At 41.9% G+C, this 23,328-nt stretch overlaps 1 protein-coding gene across 2 annotated transcripts; it reads left to right on the plus strand.

The window, feature by feature from the left end:
* Positions 1–953: 953 nt before the first annotated feature.
* On the plus strand, positions 954–23,328 carry LOC111957144 (tetratricopeptide repeat protein 19, mitochondrial). Of its 2 annotated transcripts, XM_023977882.2 has the most exons (11): positions 955–1,088; positions 1,363–1,454; positions 1,712–1,803; positions 4,541–4,651; positions 4,834–4,872; positions 7,442–7,498; positions 7,753–7,814; positions 10,775–10,869; positions 20,899–21,053; positions 21,305–21,467; positions 22,041–23,328. In XM_023977882.2, exons 2-11 carry the CDS (start codon positions 1,439–1,441, stop codon positions 22,268–22,270), a joined length of 1,020 nt encoding a protein of 339 aa, XP_023833650.1. In that variant the 5' UTR covers positions 955–1,088; positions 1,363–1,438; the 3' UTR covers positions 22,271–23,328. The 2 variants fall into 2 exon arrangements, with proteins under 2 accessions (XP_023833648.1, XP_023833650.1); XM_023977880.2 differs by having other exon boundaries at positions 954–1,454.

Consider the following 23,328-nt stretch of genomic DNA (forward strand, 5'->3'; position numbering starts at 1 on the left):
ATGAACAGGGAGTACAGGAGAGGACTGAGCATGCACCCCTGGGGAGCTCCAGTGTTGAGGATGAGTGGCAGATGTGTTACTACCTACCCTCACACCTGGGGGCGGCCCGTCGCACACGCTGTGAGAGTGGCCAGATCCAGCACCTTGAAAGCGGCAGCTCTACCCTTTAGCTCAGTGCGAATTTTACCAAGAAGGAGAGTGATGGGGAGCTGCATCAGATGACCTGGCCTCCACAATCACCTGACCTCAACACAATTGAGATGGTTTGGGATGAGTTGGACTGCAGAGTAAAGGAAAAGCAGCCAACAATTGCCCGCATTATGTGGMAACTCCTTCAAGACTGTTYGAAAAGCATTCCAGGTGACTACCTCATGAAGCTGGTTGAGAGAATGCCAAGAATGTGCAAAGCTTTCATCAAGGCAAAGGGTGGCTACTTTGAAGAATCAAAATGTAAAATAACACTTTTTTGGTTACTARATGATTCCATATGTGTTATTTTATAGTTTTGATGTCTTCACTATTATTTTACAATGTAGAAAATAGTAAAAATAGAGAAAAATCCTTGAATGAGTAATAAGTGTCCAAACTTTTAACTGTTTTGTACAGATAATTATCAGTATCAGGTTATAAACGCTGGTAAACACTCAAATACATTTCGTTAAAAAAAAATCCACAAAGGTAATGCATTGGGCCTTTACTAGTCTTGTAGTAGAGGACCAATTATTTGTTGCAATGTTTAGAATCCTCTTGACCTTGAGCGTGAAGATTCATTTCCGGGTTATGTTTTTTCATGGCCTTCAAAATAAATGCCCTCTATAATTGAAKACATGTATTTTTTCAATAAATATGCTAAAATATTTGTATGATGAATAATATTATTGTAACTATAAGGTACAAATGCACGTTGTGTGGTTGATCGATTTTTWATTTGATTTCCGGAAGTAACTTTTTTTTCTGCCTCAAACTTCCGACTGGAWTTGTTTACGACWAGAACGTWTACCGCTTTTGTCAAYTWAACGTCAGAGTTGATTTTTCGTCGCAAGTAAAAGGCAAGCTTACGAAACAGGTTATGAAAATTAACACAGCAGGTTAGCGTAATTTTATTGAAATTGTTGTGCTTTTTACTTATATTTTCCAATAACTGGATCCCTTCTAACCATTACCAAGTGATTTTTTAAAAATATATAATATGGCGCTACCGGCTGTCAATCGTGCGCTCTTTGCTAATAGGAGTCAAATAAAACCATTTATTTCAGAGGTCTTACGCAACCTGTCATTAAGTAGCCGATTKAATTTTAAGACACAATCATTGCAATGTCTGAAAACGGCGACTTCTCAATCGAATGCTGTTACTGTGCACAGAAGGTCACAGCTATACCGAATATGCGAAAGCAATGGGGATGGAAATAGTCGTGCTACGAGTAACTGGACTTATGCAATGTGGAGTGCAATTGGTGAGTTATTGTCATGTTAGATAGGTTACAGTACTCTTCCTTAGTGGGTGTCATTGTCAGTACTTTAAATTGCAGTCAAAAGGCTATCATCAATCCATCTTTTCCATTGATTTACATAGCTATGAGTGCTTCATCATGAAATGCAATTACAAGAACATGTATTTGTATTTCTACATGTGAATACTCATAACCGGCCATTTAAGTCATTAAGTGACTTGAATGTTTTATAATGCATCCCTCTCTCTCCTTCGTGATAGCGTTTTCTCTCTTCGGCAAAGCTGAGGAGGACACCAGAACTGAAGCTCAGAAGAAAGAAGATGAGGTCATTTTACTTTTGAAGAGAGCCAAGGTAGCTAATTGTCATCACTGTAGGCAACTCCTCAATGTAGTTTTTTTTAGCAGTAATCTAAACAAGAGGGCTACAGTAGCACGTAGCCCTTGATCGTGACTCTCAGTTCAATTACATTACACATAAGTRATTGGYCGAAGGTGTCTTATGTATGGGGGAGTTATGTTAAGATCCCAGACGCTCAATCTGAACGTTAAAACACGCCGCTTGCGGTACGGTTTTAGGAGCATAAGGACCTTYTAAAAAAAAATACCTAAAGGTTAAATTGATACACACCGTGGTAGTGTTCTCCATGTTACAGAGCTTGTTCATGAAAACAGACATAAGACGAGGCAAACACCTGTGCTAATTAGCTATCTAGCTTTCTCCGAACATTTGTCTGTAAGCCAACTCGGGAAGCGTAGCGGAAATGTACACTGAACAAAAATATAAACCCAACATAGTAAATTTGACCCTGTATTCATGATGAATAAAAACATCCCCAATTTTCCATCGCACAAAAGCTTATTCTCTAAATGTTGTGCACAAACTTGTTTGATCCCTGTTAGTATTTCTCCATTGTCAAGTAAATCCATTCACCTGACAGTGTGCAATTGATGTCTAAAAGCTTAGGAGCGAATTGCATGTTGGCTGCAGAATGTCTACCAGAGCTGTTGCCAGAGAATTTCATTTTCATTTCTCTACCATAAGCCGCTTTCATCGTTGTTTTAGGAATTTGGAAGTATTCCAACCGCGCCTACAACTGTAGACCACGTGCATGCGTCGTGTGGAGAGCGGTTTGCTAATGTCACATTGTGATAAGATGCCCCATGTTGGCGGATGCGTTTAGTATGGCAGGCATAAGCTACGGACACGAACACAATTTGCATGTTATCGATGGCCAATTTTAAAGATTAAAAACACAGTGACGAGTTCCTGAGGCCATTTTTTATTTTTTATTTAACACCTATTTTTGACCATCCGATTGCATATCTGTATTCCCAGTCATATGAAATCCATAGATTAGGCCTAATGAATTCATTTCAATGAGTAATTTCCTTCATATGAACTGTAACTCAGTAAAATCAATAAAATGTGTTTTGCGATTTTTATATTTGTTTCATGTATCCTCGGATGGAGGCAACCATAGCTATATGGACCTTGCAAAACTGCATAGTAGTTATTTTTTTTTTTTTTTAAGGATTCATTCTCGCTGATGAAAATAAGGACATATTGTTCGAAACTGTATCGCAAGCGATTTATCATTGACTTTTCTAAATATTAAAACACAGATTCAGAATTGTAGTTCACATGAGCCAGTTGTGGGCGACGCTAATGGCTGAAACTGTAGGGAGAAGGCAAATGCCACCTAGAGTTTGAGAGCTACACTACCGTCAAAAGTTTTAGAACACCCTACTCATTCAAGGTTTCTCTTTAGTTTTACTATTCTCACATGTAGAATAATAGTGAAGACATCACATATGAATAACACATATGGAATCATTAGAACAAAAGTGTTAACAAATCAAATGTATATTTGATATCTTCAAATAGCCACCCTCTTTCTTGATGACAGCTTTTAACACTACTTTGCCATTCTCTCAACCAGCTTCATGAGGTAGTTACCTGGAATAACATTTAAATTAACATGTGTGCCTTGTTAATTTGTGAATTTCATTCCTCATTGCGTTTGAGCCAATAAGTTGTGTTTTGACAAGTGGGGGATATACAGATGATAGCCCTATTTGGTGAAAGACCAAGTCCTATTATGGCCGTTCCTGTAGGTTCCATGCTACTACAAACTTCGCAGAGTACGACCCTGCCTCACGCAGAAGCGGCGCAGGTCCTAATCCAGGCACTTGTCATCTCCCGTCTGGATTACTGCAACTCGCTGTTGGCTGGCTCCTGCCTGTGCCATTAACCCCTACACTCATCCAGAACGCCGCAGACCCGTCTGGTGTTCAACCTTTCCCAAGTTCTCTCACGTCACCCGCTTCCCTCCGCTCTCTCCACTGGCTTCCAGTTGAACTCGCATCCGCTACAAGACCATGGTGCTTGCTACGGCAGTTGAGGGGAACGCACCTCCGTACCTTCAGGCTCTGATCAGGCCCTACACCCAAACAAGGCACTGCGTTCTCCACCTCTGGCCTGCTCTCCCACTTCTGAGGAAGACAGTTTCCCGCTAGCCCAGTCAAAACTGTTCGCTGCTCTGGCACCCCAATGGTGAACAAACTCCCCACGACGCCCAGGTCAGCGAGTCAATCACCACTTCCGAGACACCTGAAACCCCACCTCTTTAAGGAATACCTAGGATAGGATAAATAATCCTTCTACCCCCCCCCCCCCCCCCCCTTAAAATGAGTTTGATGCACTATTGGAAAGTGGTTTTCCACTGGATATCATAGGTGAATGCACCAATTTGTAAGTCGCTCTGGATAAGAGCGTCTGCTAATGACTTAAATGTAAATGTAATGGCAAGAACAGCTCAAATATGCAAAAAGAAACGACATTACTTTAAGACATGAAGGTCAGTCAATTCCAAGAACTTGTGAACCATTCTCAATTGGACTTATTTGCCAAAAGATGACATGCAATCTCATGAACCAAAAGTGCCAAGTCAATGACAGCATTTTTATTGCATCAATTCAGAGTGAACTGTTTATCTGTCAATGACATTTGTATAATGTCTTTCTTTACATTATGTACATTATATACATTACATTATGTCCGAGTAACATTGATGTGTCTTCTGTCCCAGCTCAGTATAATGCGGGGGCAGCTGCATGGAGCCAACGGATTCCTTCACCAGGCAATTGCGCTGGCCCACCAGTCTCACAATACACAAGCAATCATCTACACCTACAGCCTGGTAAAAGCCATGATGATAAATAGTGATGTTTTTAAAGTCTCTTCTGTGCTCATGTTGTCAAGATGGAAAAAGGTGTATTTTGCTTACTGAGGCATTTTTGTAAGCGTTTTTAATTTGTCATAGCAATAAAGTTTGCATAAAAACTCTGCAGTAGATCATTTTATTTTCCCCTGTCTCTACAGATGGCAAACCTTGCCTATGTCCAAGGTGAGCTGGATAATGTGAGTAATAGCAGAGGTCGCCATCTCTTTCTCCCTTCTTCAGTGAACTACTTGCTGTCCCACTTTTGGTATTTATTAGGTACACTCGGCAATGTGACAATGTCAGTCACTCCGTGGTTACTTCCTGCTGATCGAYATCAACAACAAAGTTTAAATCTGGCAAGAAGACTGCCACTATTGGCGCTTCCCAGTGTATGTATGCTTCAAAGGAGGGCAGAAATTAAGAGCCAACAGAGGAAGTCTGGGCATCTTTAATTCGTGTTGTTGATGTCTGTTAGCTAGAGGTCAAGATGATGTCATAATGCGGAGTCTACCGTAATAATAAATAATAATACATTTATTTTATATACAGTTGAGGTCGGAAGTTTATGTACACTTATTTTGGAGTCATTAAAACTAGTTTTTCAACCACTCCACACATTTCTTGTTAACAAACTATAGTTTTGGCAAGTCGGTTAGGACATCTACTTTGTGTACGACAAGTCATTTTTCCAACAATTGTTTWCACACAGATTATTTKATTTATAATTCACTGTATCACAATTCCAGTGGGTCAGAAGTTTACATACACTAAGTTGACTGTGCCTTTAAACAGCTTGGACAATTCCATAAAATGATGTCATGGCTTTAGAAACTTCTGATAGGCTAATTTACATAATTTGAGTCAATTGGAGGTGTACCTGTGGATGTATTTTAAGGCCTACCTTCAAACTCAGTTCCTCTTTGCTTGACATCATGAGAAAATCAAAAGAAATCAGCCAAGACCTCCGAAAAAATTTGTAGCCCTCCACAAGTCTGTTTCATCCTTGGGAGCAATTTCCAAATGCCTGAAGGTACCACGTTCATCTCTACAAACAATAGTACGCAGGTATAAACACCTTGGGACCACGCAGCCGTCATACCGTTCAGGAAGGAGTGGCGTTCTGTCTCCAAGAACTGAACGTACTTTGATGTGAAAAGTGCAAATCAATCCCAGAACAACAGCAAATGACCTTGTGAAGATGCTGGTGGACACTGGTACAAAAGTATCTATATCCACAGAAACAAGTCCAATATCAACATAACCTGAAAGGCCGCTCAGCAAGGAAGAAGCCACTGTTCCAAAACCACCATTAAAAAWAGCCAGAKTACYGTTTGCAACTGRAAATGGGGACAAAGATGGTACTTTTTGGAGAAATGTCCTTTGGTCTGATGAAACAATAATAMAAATGTTTGGAGGAAAAAGGGGGAGGCTTGCAASCTGAAGAACGTCATCCCAACTGTGAAGCACGGGGGTGGCAGCATCATGTTGTGGGGGTGCTTTGCTGCAGGAGGGACTGGTGCAGCTCACAAAATAGATGGCTTCATTAGGAAGGAAAATTATGTGAATATATTGAAGCAACATCTCAAGACATCAGTCAGAAAGTTGAAGCTTTGTCGCAAATGGTTCTTCCAAATGGACAATGACCCCAAGCATACTTCCAAAGTTGTGGCAAAATGGCTTAAGGACAACAAAGTCAAGGTATTGGAGTGGCCATCACAAAGCCCTGACCTCAATCCTACAGAAAATTTGTCGGCAGAACTGAAAAAGCATGTGCGAGAAAGGAGGCCCACAAACCTGACTCAGTTACACCAGCTCTGTCAGGAACTTATTGTGGGAAGCTTGTGGAAGGCTACCCGAAACGTTTGACCCAAGTTAAACCATTTAAAGGCAATGCTACCAATTACTAATTGAGTGTATGTAAACTTCTGACCCACTGGGAATGTGATGAAAGAAATAAAAGCTGAAGTAAATCACTCTACTATTATTCTGACATTTCACCTTCTTAAAAAAAAGTTGTGATCATAACTGACCTAAGACAGGGAATTTGTATTAGGATTAATTGTCAGGAATTGTGAAAAACTGAGTTTAAATGTATTTGGCTAAGGTGTATGCAAACTTCCGACTTAAACTGTAGCTCTTTTCATTACAAACAATAATCTCAAAGTCGCTTTTTAAAACAAACATATGTAGGGATCTGGCAGTTCATAGTTGGTCTTCCACAGCTTCAGATGTCTAGGCAGTTTGGAAAGGCATGAAGTCAGTCGGTAGCTTGAGTGGAGGGCGCATCGATGATACAGACAGGTAGGGAGACAACGTCAGTCAGATAATGGTAGACAGGCCCGGAGCTCTTCATCAGGCACTTTGTCTCCTCTTCCGTAAGTAGGCTCGGTCACCCGCTATCAAAGCGTAGCACCCACCCGGGTAATGTTTTGGCGACTGTAAAAGCGGCAGAAAACATTTCGACAATAGTCTGGAACWGTCTCCCARGAGGCGAGCCTCTGCCATTGCCTCACATCACAGTCCCCACATCCTTCCAGGAACCGGAACAGGTGGAACAAAACGCCAGTGATGTGAAAGCCATTCAGTTTTACTAAGCTCATAATGCGTTCATAAGTATATTCTTAAAGTATCAATACTATATCATTAATTGAAATGACCATTGAGTTGAGGTAAATATGCTAGATTGTACTTTTTTTTTTTTTTTCATGTTTGGTGTTTTGAGCTGTTTTGCCGACTTCCAGTGACCCCTGTGCTCTTCTCCCKCAGGCAGAGAAACTGTTCAAAGCGGCCATGAGTTTCATGTTGTCCGGAGGAACACCAGAGGTGAGGGTTGGTCATGTGTTTAAGTAATAGGTTAATAGATGAGGAATGTCGTGACAACTGGACAGTAGAGTCATTGGGTACTGTGGCATCTTTCTGATTTTGAAATGAAGAGAATAATCTGTCATTCTGAACAAAGGAGGACTGTCTGGAATAAATAGGCTTTGGCTCTGTTGAATTGTTGTTGTGTATGTTGCGTTGTTGTCTAGACACTCAATGCTATTGCTGCTTCAGTTTTTTRCCCCTTCTTTTCAAAGGACGACAATGGGGTCATTGAGATGTCCTTGAAGCTTGCTACCATATATGCCGGCCAGAATAAGTAAGTGGACTTCAAAAGTGGAGCAATTGAATCAATTTCGTTCTTTTACAACCAAACGWACACTACCGTTCAAAAGTTTGGGGTCACTTAGAAATGTCCTTGTTTTCCATGAAAACATACATGAAATGAGTTGCAAAATGAATAGGAAATATAGTCATGATGTTGACAAGGTTATAAATAATGATTTTTAATTGAAATAATAATTGCTTCCTTCAAACTTTGCTTTTGTCAAAGAATCCTCCATTTGCAGCAGTTACAGCCTTGCAGACCTTTGGCATTCTAGTCGTCAATTTGTTGATTTAATCTGAAGAGATTTCACCCCATGCTTCCTGAAGCACCTCCCACAAATTGGATTGGCTTGATGGGCACTTCTTACGTACAATAGGGTCAAGCTGCTCCCACAACAGCTCAATAGGGTTGAGATCCGGTGACTGTGCTGGCCACTCCATTATAGACAGAATACCAGCTGACTGCTTCTTCCCTAAATAGTTCTTGCATAGTTTGGAGCTGTGCTTTGGGTCATTGTCCTGTTGTAGGAGGAAATTGGCTCCAATTAAGCGCCGTCCAGAGGGTACGGCATGGCGTTGCAAAGTGGAGTGATAGCCTTCCTTCTTCAAGATCCCTTTTACCCTGTACAAATCTCCTACTTTACCTCCACCAAAGCACCCCCAGACCATCACATTGCCCCTACCATGCTTGACAGATGGTGTCAAGCACTTCTCCAGCATCTTTTCATTTTTTCTGCGTCTCACGAATGTTCTTCTTTGTGGTCTGAACACCTCAAACTTAGATTTGTCTGTCCATAACACTTTTTTCCAATCTTAATTGTGTCTGTTCTTTTGTCCATCTTAATCTTTTATTTTTATTGGTCAGGGTGAGATATGGCTTTTTCTTTGCAACTCTGCCTAGAAGGCCAACATCCCGGAGTCGCCACTTCACTGTTGACGTTGACACTGGTGTTTTGCGGGTACTATTTAATGAAGAAATTTAATTTAATTTAATGAAGAAACAGACTTGTGAGGCGTCTGTTTCTCAAACTAGACACTCTAATGTACCTGTCCTCTTGCTCAATTATGCACCGGGGCCTCCCACTCCTCTTTCTACTCTGGTTAGAGCCAGTTTGTGAAAGGAGTAGTACACAGCGTTGTACGAGATCTTCAGTGTCTTGGCATTTTCTCGCATGGAATAGCCTTAATTTCTCAGAACAAGAATAGACTGGCGAGTTTCAGAAGAAATTCTTTGTTTCTGGCCATTTTGAGSCTGTAATCGAACCCACAAATGCTGATTCTCCAGATACTCAACTAGTCTAAAGAAGGCCAGTTTTATTGCTTTTGTAATCAGGACAACAGTTTTCAGCTGTGCTAACATAATTTCAAAAGGGTTTTCTAATGATCAATTAGCCTTTTAAAATGATAAACTTGGATTAGCTAACACAATGTGCCATTGGAACACAGGAGTGATGGTTGCTGATAATGGGCCTCTGTACGCCTATGTAGATATTCCATAAAAAATCTGTTTCCAGCTGCAATAGTGATTTACAACATTAACAATGTCTACACTGTATTTCTGATACATTTGATGTTATTTTAATGGACAAAAAATGTGCTTTTCTTTCAAGAACAAGGACATTTCTAAGTGACCCCAAACTTTTGAACGGTAGTGTATATATTTTTTAATGTAAATGGAAGGTTTTAGAAGGGTCCAGACACTTTTGTTGTTGATTTCACTTGTTTTTGACAAACTTATGCCAACCAGCGATTCACTTCCTCATCCTCGTTGTGCAGTACGGGGGCTCTGAAAAAATACGAACAAATGCTCCAAAAACACCCAAATATATCCTTTTAGAAAAGCAACATTTATTCATACATTGATACAGGTATTTAGATATTGTACATATGAAATTGTGTAATTCTGAACTTTATCCGTAACGTTATATTTCATTTTGTGGCAACTCGAGCAATACCTTTCCGTCTATTCTYGCAGCAGGCTACACGGAGAATGAAACAGCTGGATAGGGAAAACCGCTTGAGTCGTGCAAAATTGAATATTAGGAGGCATATTTGCTTCAAATTCCATTTAAWAGATGTAAATACGTTTTGGATAGGAGCTAGCCAGCTTAGTTGAAGAGAGTGCAGCATACACCATCAAATAGGGTTTCAAGCCAAAGCCAAGCTTTTAAGTTGAGAAATCATTTTCTGTGGTTGGCTGTAGTCAGAGATGGGCAGTATTTCTGTTACATGTATTTGAAATAATTATTTTAATTACTTTTGAGTATTTTGTATGTTGTATTACACTGGAATGAACTATACTCAAATATATTTTGTAACAAGATACTTTCGAAAGCTGTAATTTGTATTTTCAAATTACTCTTATTTTCTCTTTTTTTTTTTATAGTGGTTCTCAATTTTGTGGCCCCCTTTCACCCTACATTGGTATCAAAAGTCTGATGGCATGATGGTGTGGTAAGAGAATCTGCTAAATGAACTAAATTTAAGGAGTTGCGCACTGCAAATGAAGGTAAATTCCATTTGAGCTGAGAAAGGCAGCGTTTACCGTATGCTTTGCAGTTGTTCATTTTCACATATATTTCTTTTTTGATCATTTAGCAGACGCTCTTATCCAGAGTGACAGTGTATTCAGCTAAGGTAGATACACAACAACATATTGCAGTTATAGCTAGAAAGAAGTTTATGTAACCGTTACGGAGAATGTTGATGCTGTTCGGCCGGCAACTTGCACATGTATTTTAAAATACTAAATACAATACTTTTGCAAAAGTTGGTCATTTGGGTATTTTGTAGTTGTATTTTGTCATTTTATGCCCATCCCTGGTTATAGTCCTGTAGTATATTATTATAACATGACTACATTTCACGATCCACCCCCAAATTCTACATACCACAGTTCACCATGTATGATGTGTAACCTTATATTAAATGAATGTTTTTCTTTTTTCTCAGGAATGACCTGGCAGAGACTGGTTTCCAGTTTTGCACTGAATCCCTTGAAGCCAAGTTAGAGAAATTCAAGGAACTTCCTGCTGAGGAACAGTCAGGTATCTAATGACCAAACCTTCAAATTGTTTTTTGTTGCTGTAATAGCATAATATTCTATGTTTTGTGGGTGGGTGTGTGTGTGGCACAACTTCCTAATGGTCCGCCACACTGATACTCAACAGGGGGGCCCCACAGGGTAGCGTGCTCAGCCACCTCCTGTAATCCCTGTTCACCCACGTCTCCAACTCAATCAAGTTTGCTGACAACACAACAGTGATAGGCCTGATTACCAACAACGACGAGACAGCCTACAGGGAGGTGGTGAGAGCCCTGGCGGAGTGGTGCCAGTAAAATAACCTGCACCTTCGAGACTGCTGTCTTATCTACATAATCATTGAACACTGGTCACTTTAATAATGTTTACATGCTGTTTTACCCACTTTGTGTATATGCTGTATTCTAGTCATAGCTCATCCTATATACAGTAACTATTGCTATACACACACCATACTGTATACTCACATTTACATAAGTATTCAGACCCTTTACTCAGTACTTTGTTGTARCACCTTTTGGCAGTGATTACAGCCAAAGTCTTCTTTGGTATGACGCTACAAGCTTGGCACATCTGTATTTAGGGAGTTTCTCAGATTCTTCGCTGCAGATCCTCTCAAGCTCTGTCAGGTTGGATGGGGAGCGTTGTTGCACAGCTATTTTCAGGTCTCCAGAGATGTTCGATCGGGTTCAAGTCCAGGCACTGGCTGGGCRACTCAAGGACATTCAGAGACTTGTCCTGAAGCCACTTCTGCCTTGTCTTGGCTAAGTGCTTAGGGTCGTTGTCCTGTTGGAAGGTGAACCTGTAGCCCTAATCTGAGGTCCTTAGTCCTTTGGAGCAGGTTTTCATCAAGGATCTCTCTAGTCTGCTCCGTTCATCTTTTCCTCGACCCTGACTAGTCTCCCAGTCCCTGCCTTTGAAAAACATCCCCACAGCATGATGCTGCCACCACCATGCTTCATTATAGGGAGGGTGCCAGGCTTCRTCCAGATGTGACACTTGGCATTCAGGCCAAAGAGTTCAATCTTAATTTCATCAGACCAGAGAATCTTGTTTCTCATGGTCTGAAAGTCCTTTAGGTGCCTTTTGGCAAACTCCACGTGGGCTGTCGTGCCTATTTTACTGAGGAGTGATTTCTGTCTGGCCACTCTACCATAAAGGCCTGATTGGTGGCGAGCTGCGGAGATGGTTGTCCTTCTGGAAGGTTCTCTCATCTCCACAGAGGAACTCTGTCAGAGTGACCAGGTTCTTGGTCACCTCCCTGACCAATGCCCTTCTCCCCCAATTGCTTAGTTTGGCTGGGCGGCCAGCTCTAGGAAGAGTCTTGGTGGTACCAAACATCTTCCATTTAAGATTGATGAAGGCCACTATGTTCTTGGGGACCTTCAATGCTGCAGAAATGTTTTGGTACCCATCCCCAGATATGTGCCTTGACACAATCCTATCTCGGGGCTCTACGYACAATTCCTTCGACCTCATGGCTTGGTTTTTGCMCTGACATGCACTGTCAACTGTGGGACCTTATATAGAGAGGTGTGTGCCTTTCCAAATCATGTCCAATAAATTGAATTTACCACAGGTGGACTCCAAGTTGTAGAAATAGCTCAGGGATAATCAATGAAACAGGATGCACCTGAGCTCAATTTCGAGTCTCATCGCAAAGGGTCTGAATACATTGAAAACACAAAAAATGGATACACAAATGTCTAAACCTGTTTTTGCTATGTTATTCTGGATGTTGTGTGTAGATTGAGGACATTTTTTATTTAATCCATTTTAGAATAAGGCTGTAACAAAATGTGGGAAKAGTTAAGGGGTCTGAATAATTATACARACAGTTGAAGTTGGAAGTTTACATACACTTAGGTTGGAGTCATTAAAACTAGTTTTTCAACTACTCCACAAATTTCTCGTTAACAAACTATAGTTTTGGCAAGTCGGTTAGGACATCTACTTTGTGCATGACACAAGTAATTTTTCCAACAATTGTTCACTGACAGATTATTTCACTAATAATTCACTGTATCACAATTCCAGTGGGTCAGACGTTTACATACAGTAAGTTGGCTGTGCCTTTTTAAACAGCTTGGAAAATTCCAGAAAATTATGTCATGGCTTTAGAAGCTTTTGATAGGCTAATTGACATCATTTGAGTCAATTGTGGGTGTATCTGTGGATTTATTTCAAGGCCTACCTTCAGACTCRGTGCCTCTTTGCTTGACATCATGGGAAAATCAAAAGAAATCAGCCAAGACCTCAGGAAAAAAAAWTGTTGACCTCCACAAGTCTGTTTCATCCTTGGGAGCAATTTTCAAARGCCGGAAGGTACCACGTTCATCTGTACAAACAATAGTARGCAAGTATAAACAGCATGGGYCCACGCAGCCGTCATACCGCTCAGGAAGGAGAGGCATTCTGTCCTAGAGCTGAACGTACTTTGGTGRGTAAAGTGCAAATCAATCCCAGAACAACAGCAAAGGACCTGGTGAAGATGCTGGAGGACACTGGTACWAAAGTATCTATATCCACAGTAAAACGAGTCCAATATAGACAACCTGAAAGGCCGCTCAGCAAGGAAGAAMRSARTGCTCCAAACCCGCCATAAAAAAGACAGCCGACTGTTTGCAGCTGCACATGGGGACAAATATCATACTTTTRGGAGAAATGTCCTCTGGTCTGATGAAACAATAATAGAACTGTTTGGCCATAATGACCATCGTTATATTTGGAGGAAAAAGGGGGAGGCTTGCAAGCCCAAGAACACCATCCCAACCGTGAAGAACGGGGGTGGCAGCATCATGTTGTGGGGGTGCTTTGCTGTAGGAGAGACTGGTGCACTTCACAAAATAAATGGCATCATGAGGAAGAAAAATTAAGTGGATATATTGAAGCAACATCTCAAGCCAAAATTCACCAAACTTATTGTGGGAAGSTTGTGGAAGGCTACCCGAYACGTTTGACCCAAGTTAAACCATTTAAAGGCAATGCTACCAAATACTAATTAGGTGTATGTGAACTTCTGACCCACTGGGAATGTGATGAAAGAAATAAAAGCTGAAATAAATCTTTCTTTCTACTATTATTCTGGCATTTCACATTCTTAAAATAGTGGGGATCCTCACTGACATACATACATACATACATACATACATACATACATACATACATACATACAGTACCACTCAAAAGTTCGGACACATCTACTCACTCCAGGGTTTCTTTATTTTTACTATGTTTTACATGGTAGAATAATAGTGAAGACATCAAAACTATGAAATCACACACATGGAATCACATAGTAACCAAAAAAGTGTTAAACAAATCAAATGTTATATTTGAGATTCTTCGAAGTAGCCACCCTTTGCCTTGATGACAGCTTTGCAGACTCTTGGCTTTCTCTCAACCAGCTTCATGAGGTAGTCACCTGCAATGCATTTCTATTAACAGGTGTGCCTTGTTAATTTGTGGAATGTATTTCCTTAATGCATTTCAGCCAATCAGTTGTGTTSTGTCAAGGAATGGGGGGGTATACAGAAGATGACTCTATTTGGTAAAAGACCAAATCCATATTATGGCAGAAAAGATCAAATAAGCAAAGAGAAACGACAGTCCGTTTCTTTGAGAGATGAAGGTCGGTCAATCCGGAAAATGTCAAGATCTTTGAAAGTTTCTTCAAGTGCAGTCGCAAAAACCATCAAGCTCTAAGATGAAACTGGCTCTCATGAGGACCGCGACAGGAAAGGAAGACCCAGAGTTACCTCTGCTGCAGAGGATAAGTTCATTACTTACCAGCTTCAGAAATTCACGGAGTTCAAGTAATAGATACATCTCAACTTTAACTGTTCAGAGGAGACTGTGTGAATCAGGCCTTCGTGGTTGAATTGCTGCAAAGAAACCACTACTAAAGGACACCAATAAGAAGAAGAGACTTGCTTGGGCCAAGAAACACGAGCAATGGACATTAGACCGGTAGAAATATGTCCTTTTTGTCTGAGTCCAAATTTGAGATTTTGGTTCCAACCGCTGTGTCTGCCATAACGAAGGGGTTGAATTTTTGACTCCAGACTTTTCAGCTTTTCATTTATGATTATTTATGTTAGTGGAATTATGTAAAAAAAAATATATATATATATATATATAATTATATTTTTTTACATAATTCCACTAACATTTTGAGGTATTGTGTGTAGGCCAGTGATGACAATCTCAATTTGATCCATTTTAAATTCAGGATGTGAAAGTCAATGCTTCCTGAAGGCACGGTATATTCCGGACTCTGAAGAAATACATTTTTATAAGATGCAGAAAAGAAGATGTAACAACATAATTCCAGTGGTCACTGCCACACATTTGCCAGGAAAACGGAATAATCAGATAAAGACAAGTATGACTCATGAAAACGATGGGTCGAAGACGGTCAGTTCTGAGAGGGTGTCTGAWTAATCCACTCTCACCTTCGCATTGTGCTGTTGGCATTGACTCCTTAGCTTCCAGGGGTTGTAGCAAGCTACAGTAGCTGCTATCCACTACAGCACATGAATACTCTGGTTCTCTGGTATCACTATAGCAAACCTGGAAGGAAGGGAGAAAGAGGTCAACTAAAATTTAGATTTTCCTCAAGACAGTGACYGCAGTTGGAAGTCAACTCTTATGACTGTTTATGACATGCGCTAGCTGAATATATCATTACTGTGACAGTGTAATATAGGTCTATGGCAGAGGTATCAAGTTGAGTGTTTTCCTTAATTTGCTCTTACTTTCTGCCAAGTGGTGCCACTTTGACCTGCTGGTCTGGAGGGACCTTTGGCCACCCTCTGGGTTTATCTGTGGGTAAAATATGGAAAAAATCAGAGGGGGAGAAGGGTAAAAAAAAAAAAAAAAAGGAAATACAAATTGGATTTGTTACTTTGAGCCTGAGCACACATGCGACACTGTCCAATTACAGGTATCCTAAAACTCCAAACTACCGTAGATTCAAAAGGAACTATAACCAGTAGTACTGCAACCCTAGTCTAGGAGTTAAGTTAATCATGCTCCTCCAAAGCAAAACGTACTGTTGTGAGTTAGAATAGTAGAATACACAAGGTTAATGATGAGTCCAGACTTTGTGGTCCCCACCCCCATCAAAGTTGCCCATCCCTGCTTTAGACTAAGGCTAAGCCTGCAGTGTTTTCCGAGACTGCGCTCTCTTCCCTTTTTCCTCCCTCTCCTGTACCTCTTCCGCCCTCCTGGACTTGCGTCTGTCCTCCCGTTCTTTCACATCTATTTCTCCACCTTTCTGCCACCTCCTTCTCTTTAGTCTTTCCAACTCTATTTCTTCACCCCGTCTCTTTTTAGTTTTTAGTTGATCACTACCGGTCCATTCTTTTTGGAAGACCTCTTTTTTCATTTTCACTTTTTATTTTAAAGCAATCGCTCACCCAAATTTCATAATTTTTCTTATCTTTTTGAATTGGTCTATTCCAGGAGTGACTGCAACAGTGAGTGTATGGTGCGTTCACTCCTGACCCTTAGATTACTTCCCAGGTAAGAAGACGATTCAAGAATGACGACATTTGGGTGAACTTTCCCTTCAAAACTCACAATCATCCATTTCTGTCAATTTCTTTCGTCACTTGTTATTCTCCCAAAAACTCTTGCGGTCTCCTTTAACTCATCCTCATCTTTCTCTTTCCTCTGGAGTATTCTCTTACTTTCCAAATAATTTACTTACTCTCAATTTTGTTTTCTTTTATCAGTCTGCTCGTTACCGTGATCTGTCCATTCTTACATCATCAGTCTGGAAATTGCCATTTTCTTTGGCAATTCTCGCCCTCCTTTTCTGCCGCTCTTTCCTTTCCCTTGCTTCAGTCTCCATCTTTGTACAATTACTTTTTTAAGGTGTACGTTCTCATTCCTATCCTGCCTCTCTTTTCCTTACTCTTTATCTCCTGCAGACTGAGTTCCTTTCTCAGCATCTTCTCTTCCCTCTATCCTCTCCCCTGCCTGCCTCCACGACTTCCTTTCTCCTTCTGATCTCTCCATCATGTGAAGCTCATTTCTACTCCTGTGGTTTGAAATCAGTTTCGCTATTCTCTCCTTCTCCACTTCTCTGTTGAAGGCTCACTCATATCCTCCATCCTCATCTCTCTCCACCTCGCCTCTCTTCATCTCATCTTTCTCCTTCTGCCCACTCTTCATTCTTCCATTGGTGAGAAGATTACAAAGAATCAATCTTCCACAAACCATGTGCAATTGCGTGTCTCTGGCAGCGTTTGGAACTGCCTATATGCGGTCYAGAACGCAGAGTTCTTCTCAGCCTATGCTGCCCTTCAGTCCCTTGACCTTTTTGTCTCTGACGGAGACATGGCTCACCCCACAGAACACTGCTACTCCAGCTGCTTTTTCTTCATCTGACTATGTTTTCTGTCATAGTCCGAGAGCATCTGGTCGTCGCGATTTCTCCTAAGTGGAGATTTTCTCTTTTCTCCCTCTCACCTACCCATCTCCTCATTTGAATTCCATGCTGTCACTGTCATTTGTCCACTCAAGCTTAAAATTATTGTCATCCATCTCCCACCAGGTGCCCTTGGAGAGTTCCTCAATAAGCTTGACACCTTGATAAGCTAATTTCCTGACGATGGCTGACCGCTCTTCGTATTTGGCGACTTCAACCTCCTATTGTCTGCCTTCGATGAATTTCTTTCCAACTCTCTCGTTCCCCTCCTTGCCTCTTTTGACATACCCTTTCCCAATCCCCTCCAACTCACAAGGCAGGCAATACGCTTGACCTCATCTTTACTAGAGGCTGCTCGCCTACTAACCTCACTGCCACCTCCTTCCAGGTCTCTGATCACTACTTTGTTTCCTTTTCTGTCTCCCTTTCCTCCAACCCTACCACTCAGCCCCTACCCAGATGGTCATATGCCGTCGCAATCTTCTCTCTCGCTCTCAATCGTTAAGCCTTTGACACTGTGAACCATCAGATCCTCCTCTCCAACCTCAGGGCTTGGTGTCTCAGGCTATACACACTCTTGGATTGCATCCTACCTGGCAGGCCGCTCCTACCAGGTGATGTGAAGAGGATCTGTGTGTCTACCACGTACTCTCACTACTGGTGTCCCTCWGGGCTCGATTCTAGGCCCTCTTCTCTCTACACCAAGTCACTCGGCTCCGTCATATCCTCACATGGTCTCCTATCATTGCTATGCGGATGACACTCAACAACTTTTCTCRCCCCCCCTTCTGACATCCAGGTGGCGACACACATCTCTGGTTGCCTTGCAGATACACTACCGGTCAAGCGTTTTAGAACACCTACTCATTCAAGGGTTTTTATTTTATTTGTACTATTTTCTACATTGCAGAATAAGAGTGAAGACATCAAACTATGAAATCGCACACATGGAATCATGTAGTAACCAAAAAAAGTGTTAAACAAATCAAAARATATTTGAGATTCTACAAATAGCCACGCTTTGCCTTGACAGCTTTGCACACTCTTGGCATTCTCTCAATCAGATTTCCAACATATGCTGAGCAATTGTTGACTGCTTTTCCTTCACTCTGCGGTCCATCTCATCCCAAACCATCTCAATTTGGTTGAGGTAAGTGGATTTTGGAGCCCAGGTCATCTGATGCAGCACTCCATCACTCTCCTTATTGGTAAAATAGCTCTTACACATCCTGGAGGTGTGTTGGGTCATTGTCCTGTTGAAAAACAATTGATAGTCCCACTAAGCCCAAACCAGATGTGATGGTGTATCGCTGCAGAATGCTGTGGTAGCCATGCTGGTTAAGTGTGACTTGAATTCTAAATAATTCAGACAGTGTCACCAGCAAAGCACCATCACATCACCACCTCCATGCCTTACGGTGGGAAATGCACATGCGGAGSTCATCCGTTCACCCACACTGCGTCTCACAAAGACACGACGGTTGGAGCCAAAAATCTCAAATTTGGACTCACCAGACCAAAGGACAGATTTCCACCAGTCTAATGTCCATTGCTTGTGTTTCTTGGCCCAAGCAAGTCTCTTCTTCTTATTGGTGTCCTTTTAGTGGTTTCTTTGCAGCAATTTGACCATGAAGGCCTGACTCACGCAGTCTCCTCTGAACAGTTGATGTTGAGATGTGTCTATTACTTGAACTCTGAAGCATTTATTTGGGAAGTAATTTCTGAGGCTGGTAACTCTGATGAACTTATCCTCTGCAGCAGAGGTAACTGCGTCTTCCATTCCTGTGGCAGTTCTCATGAGAGCCAGTTTCATCATAGCGGTTGATGTTTTTTTTATCTGCACTTGAACTGCACTTAATTTTCCGTATTGACTGACCTTCATGTCTTAAATTAATGATGGACTGTTGTTTCTCTTTGCTTATTTGAGCTGTTCTTGCCATAATGTGGACTTGGTCTTTTCCCAAATAGAGCTATCTTCTGTACACCCCCCCCCCCCCCCCTTCCTTGTCACAACAACTGATTTGCTCAAGAAGGAAATAAATTCCACAAATTAACTTTTAACAAAGCACACCTGTTAATTAAAATGCATTCCAGGTGACTACCTCCATGAAGGTGGTTGAGAGAAGGGCAAGAGTGTGCAAAGCGATCGTCAAGGCAAACGGTGGCTACTTTGAAGAATCTAATTTTTTTCTAATTTTTGGATTATTTAACACTTTTTTGGAGTACTACATGATTTAATGTGTTATTTCATAGTTTTGATGTGTTCACTATTATTCTACACCGTAGAAACCCTTGAATGAGTAGGTGTTTTAAAACTTTTGACCGGTAGTGTATGTCAACTTGGATGTTGGCCCACCACTTCAAGCTCAACCTCGACAAGACGGAACTGCTCTACCTCCTTTGGAAGGCCTGCCCGCTCAAAGACCTCTCCGTCGCGGTTGACACCTTCACGGTGTCGCCCTCTCAGAGTGCAAAGAACCTTGGACAATAGCCTGTCATTCTCTGCAAACATCAAAGCAGTGGCCCGCTCCTGCAGGTTCATGCTGTACAACATCCGTAGAGTACGACCCTACCTCACTCAGGAACCGGCGCAGGTCCTAATCCAGTCACGTGTCCTCTCCTGTCTGGACTACTGCTACTTCGCTGTTGGCTGGGTTCCCCGCTTGTGCTATCAAACCCCTGCAACTTATCCTGAACTTTTCAACCTTGCCAACTTCTCATTTCACCCCACTCCTCCGCACACTCCACTGGCTTCCAGTCGAAGCTCGCATCCACTACAAGACCATGGTGCTTACCTACAGAACAGAAAGAGGAACTGCCCCTCCCTACCTTCAGGCTATGCTCAAACCCTACACCCCAACCCGAGCACTCAGTTTTGCCAGCTTGAGTCTCTTGGCCCTCCCACCCCTACAGGAGGGCATGTCCTGCTCAGCCCAGTCCAAGCTCTTCTCTGTCCTGGCACCCCAATGGTGGAACCATCTTCCCCCTGAAGCTAGGACAGCAGAGTCCCTGCCTTCTGAAAACATCTGAAACCCTACCTCTTCAAACAGTATCTTAAATAACCCTCTTCCTTTACCAGCACTTGCACTTCTCAAGCAGGTTTTCCTCCAGAACTTGCTCAATCCCTTTAACTTTTAATCCTTACAAGTCAAGTCCATGCCGATGACAGGCATTCCCATTGCACAATGCAGCCACAACCATGCTTGAAACTATGGAGTGTGTGTGTGGCCTGGCTGGTCTAGCAAAAATGCTTCTGCCTCAGGCAGGCGTAGGTTGTAGGGCCAGTATCGCGATACTCGTTAGTATCGTTGCAAGGAAARGAAACACGATGCCCATTTTTAACGTCTTTAGGAAAACAGCCCTAATGTTGTCATCCACAGTCGCATGTATTTATTTTCCAAGCTATATCACACAATACTTTACATTCAGCAGATTTTTAAAGGACCAAAGAATTTGGTCTGCTTCGTGTGACYTGATCCTCCTGAAAAGTTGTGAAACCTTGATTTTGTATGTGCATTRGACTTTCGTGACCCTTCCTTCTTGATATTGAGCTTGCTTGCTGACTGCATCCCTCCTCGTGTTTCTCCCTCTTTTCAGAGGAGTTGCGGATGGAGACCCGGCTGCTGCTGGGCCTGACCTTGGACTCCCACGCTCGCTACATGGCCGCCACACACCGCCTGAGCCGGGCGGCACTGGACTACAAGCGAGCCCTACTTATCTGCCAGGAAGAGCAGGGAGAGACCCACCCACAGGTACCAGTTAAATGTTTAATCATTMTAGATAGAGAGAACGCCTGCTTTTTGTTCTCTCCACAAAGTTGAATGGATTATTTTAAAATATATATCTGAGTTCAAATGTCTTCTTTGTTTATTGCAACATCACTGAAATGAAGAAACAATGTTTATACAACCTAGTGGGTTGGGACCTAAAGACTTACCGTCACCTCTACTGTGGTGTTAAAGACAATTGACAAGAAAGTAATATTCTTCTTGGTCTTCTACAGTCGCTGGTGCTGCTGAGTGACCTGGCCACCATCCTGGACCTGCAGGGCCGCCACGATGAGGCCCTGCCCCTGGTAAAGCAGGCCGTGGAGCTGAGCAGAGAAGCCGGCCACCCTGACCAGCACGTGTTGTTGGGAAACATGGCAGGCGTCCTACTGCACAATGGTAAGGAGGGCTAAAGATGAGGACTGAAATTCTAGGAGTGCCTCGGTTTCCTCTTTCCTCAACACAAGTCAGTTTTCAATGTCAAAACGTTAGCTTTTTATTGAGAATTACTCAATTAATGTTGCTCAGTTGMTYSAYKAMSSKTMRTSRAKCGTCAAGATAGTGGGTTCGATTCCCAGGACCACCCGAACGTAAAAAATGTGGCATGTATGACTAAGTCACTTTGGATAAAAGTGTCTAAATGGCATATTATATTTCTCTATGCACGTTATCCTTCTGGTACAGGTCAGTTTTATAATTTGGTGCAGCTGCATAAGTAACTGTAACTGTACAGGCCATTAACATTTAATGGATAACATTTTGTTCAAGGAGGTACTGTGAAGACTTAGCGCTGTTAATATCGGAGAATATCTCTGTCGTGTTCATTACGGCACGCAACAGAAAACGTTTTAACTATTTGTAACAGAAAATAAAACTGAGTTTCTTATTGGAGAAACCCAATTCCTGTTTCAGTCCGTTTTTGTTAATTTCATGTCAAATGAACAAAATCTTTGTGTGTTCCCCCTGGTCCAGGTCTGTTTGAGGAGTCTGTGAAGCTGTACAAGGAGGCCCTGGCGCTGGCCCAGTCCGTAGGAGATGAAGAAGCAGTAGAGCAGATCCGGGAGGGGCTGAAAGAGGTGGGCAACAGGAGGAAAGCAAAGAAGGCGGAAACAGAAGCCCCTAAGACTGGGACCGAAGCCCCCAAGACTGGGACCGAAGCCCCCAAGACTGGGACCGAAGCCCCCAAGACTGAGACCGACTGACCAGTTGGATCAACCAAACGAATATTAACACAACCCCAAGCCATCTCTCTGAACCTTTGTTTGCAAATCTGAAGGGACCGAAATTCGATGGGTCATGTATGCACAAGATACGGAGCATATGGCATATAGAGTAGCTCAGGAGGAGAAGGAGAAATGCAATAACACAATCACACTGTTTTCAAGACAACAATTTTATCTTACTATGGGCATGCAACAATCTCATCTGTGAAACCCTGCAATGTTTTTGTCTGTATTGTGTGAAATCTCACTCCAATGAGGTGTTCTTTTGTTGTCAGTTTGGCTCAAGATGTAAGGGGAAAGACTTGGAGCTAAAATAAGTAAGACCAAAGCCGGAATTCAGTCAAAGGTATGTTGTCGACAAGCGTATTGCACATTTACTTTTAAATTGCTACTCCTTTATATTTACGCTTGAGACATCATCCGCAGCGTTTATCATGAATGCGATCTCTTTACGAACGTCGGGGAAAATGCGATTTGTTGACAACCCGCTTTTGATTGAATCCCAGCCTGAATAATGGCAAGTCATGTGAATGACTATAAATAAAACTGTGTAAGATATGTACAATTTATGTGTATACAGCACAATAATTTCATACAGACTGGAAAGTGACATGGGACTTAACTGTCAGCTTCAAGAGTGAAATGCCAAATCAATAATTGTATTGTTTTCCCTTTGTGTGAACAACCAAGATATAACATAAGGCTGAGGCTGCGGGTCCGACTTTTCTGGACCCCGCTTTCCAGCGGCTGGGGTCTCGTGGCTTCTGCGCATGAGGGGGATTCTATACTTTGCACACAATCTCTGCTCAACTRGTTGAGAACCTCCCTTCACATTTCGCACTGTCAATCGTGAATGATAATTCGTCAAATGTTACAGGTGAAACGTCCATGCTGCATCTGCATACCGACGATTTGGTGTCAATCAGTTTCATGGGGATACAGTGCATTTGGAAAGTATTCAGACCCCTTGACTTTTTCCTCATTTTGTTACGTTACAGCCTTATTCTAAAATTGATTAAAAGTAATAATAATCCTCA

The sequence above is a fragment of the Salvelinus sp. IW2-2015 genome, linkage group LG32 (assembly GCF_002910315.2).
Source record: "Salvelinus sp. IW2-2015 linkage group LG32, ASM291031v2, whole genome shotgun sequence".
Classification (NCBI taxonomy): Eukaryota; Metazoa; Chordata; class Actinopteri; order Salmoniformes; family Salmonidae; genus Salvelinus; species Salvelinus sp. IW2-2015.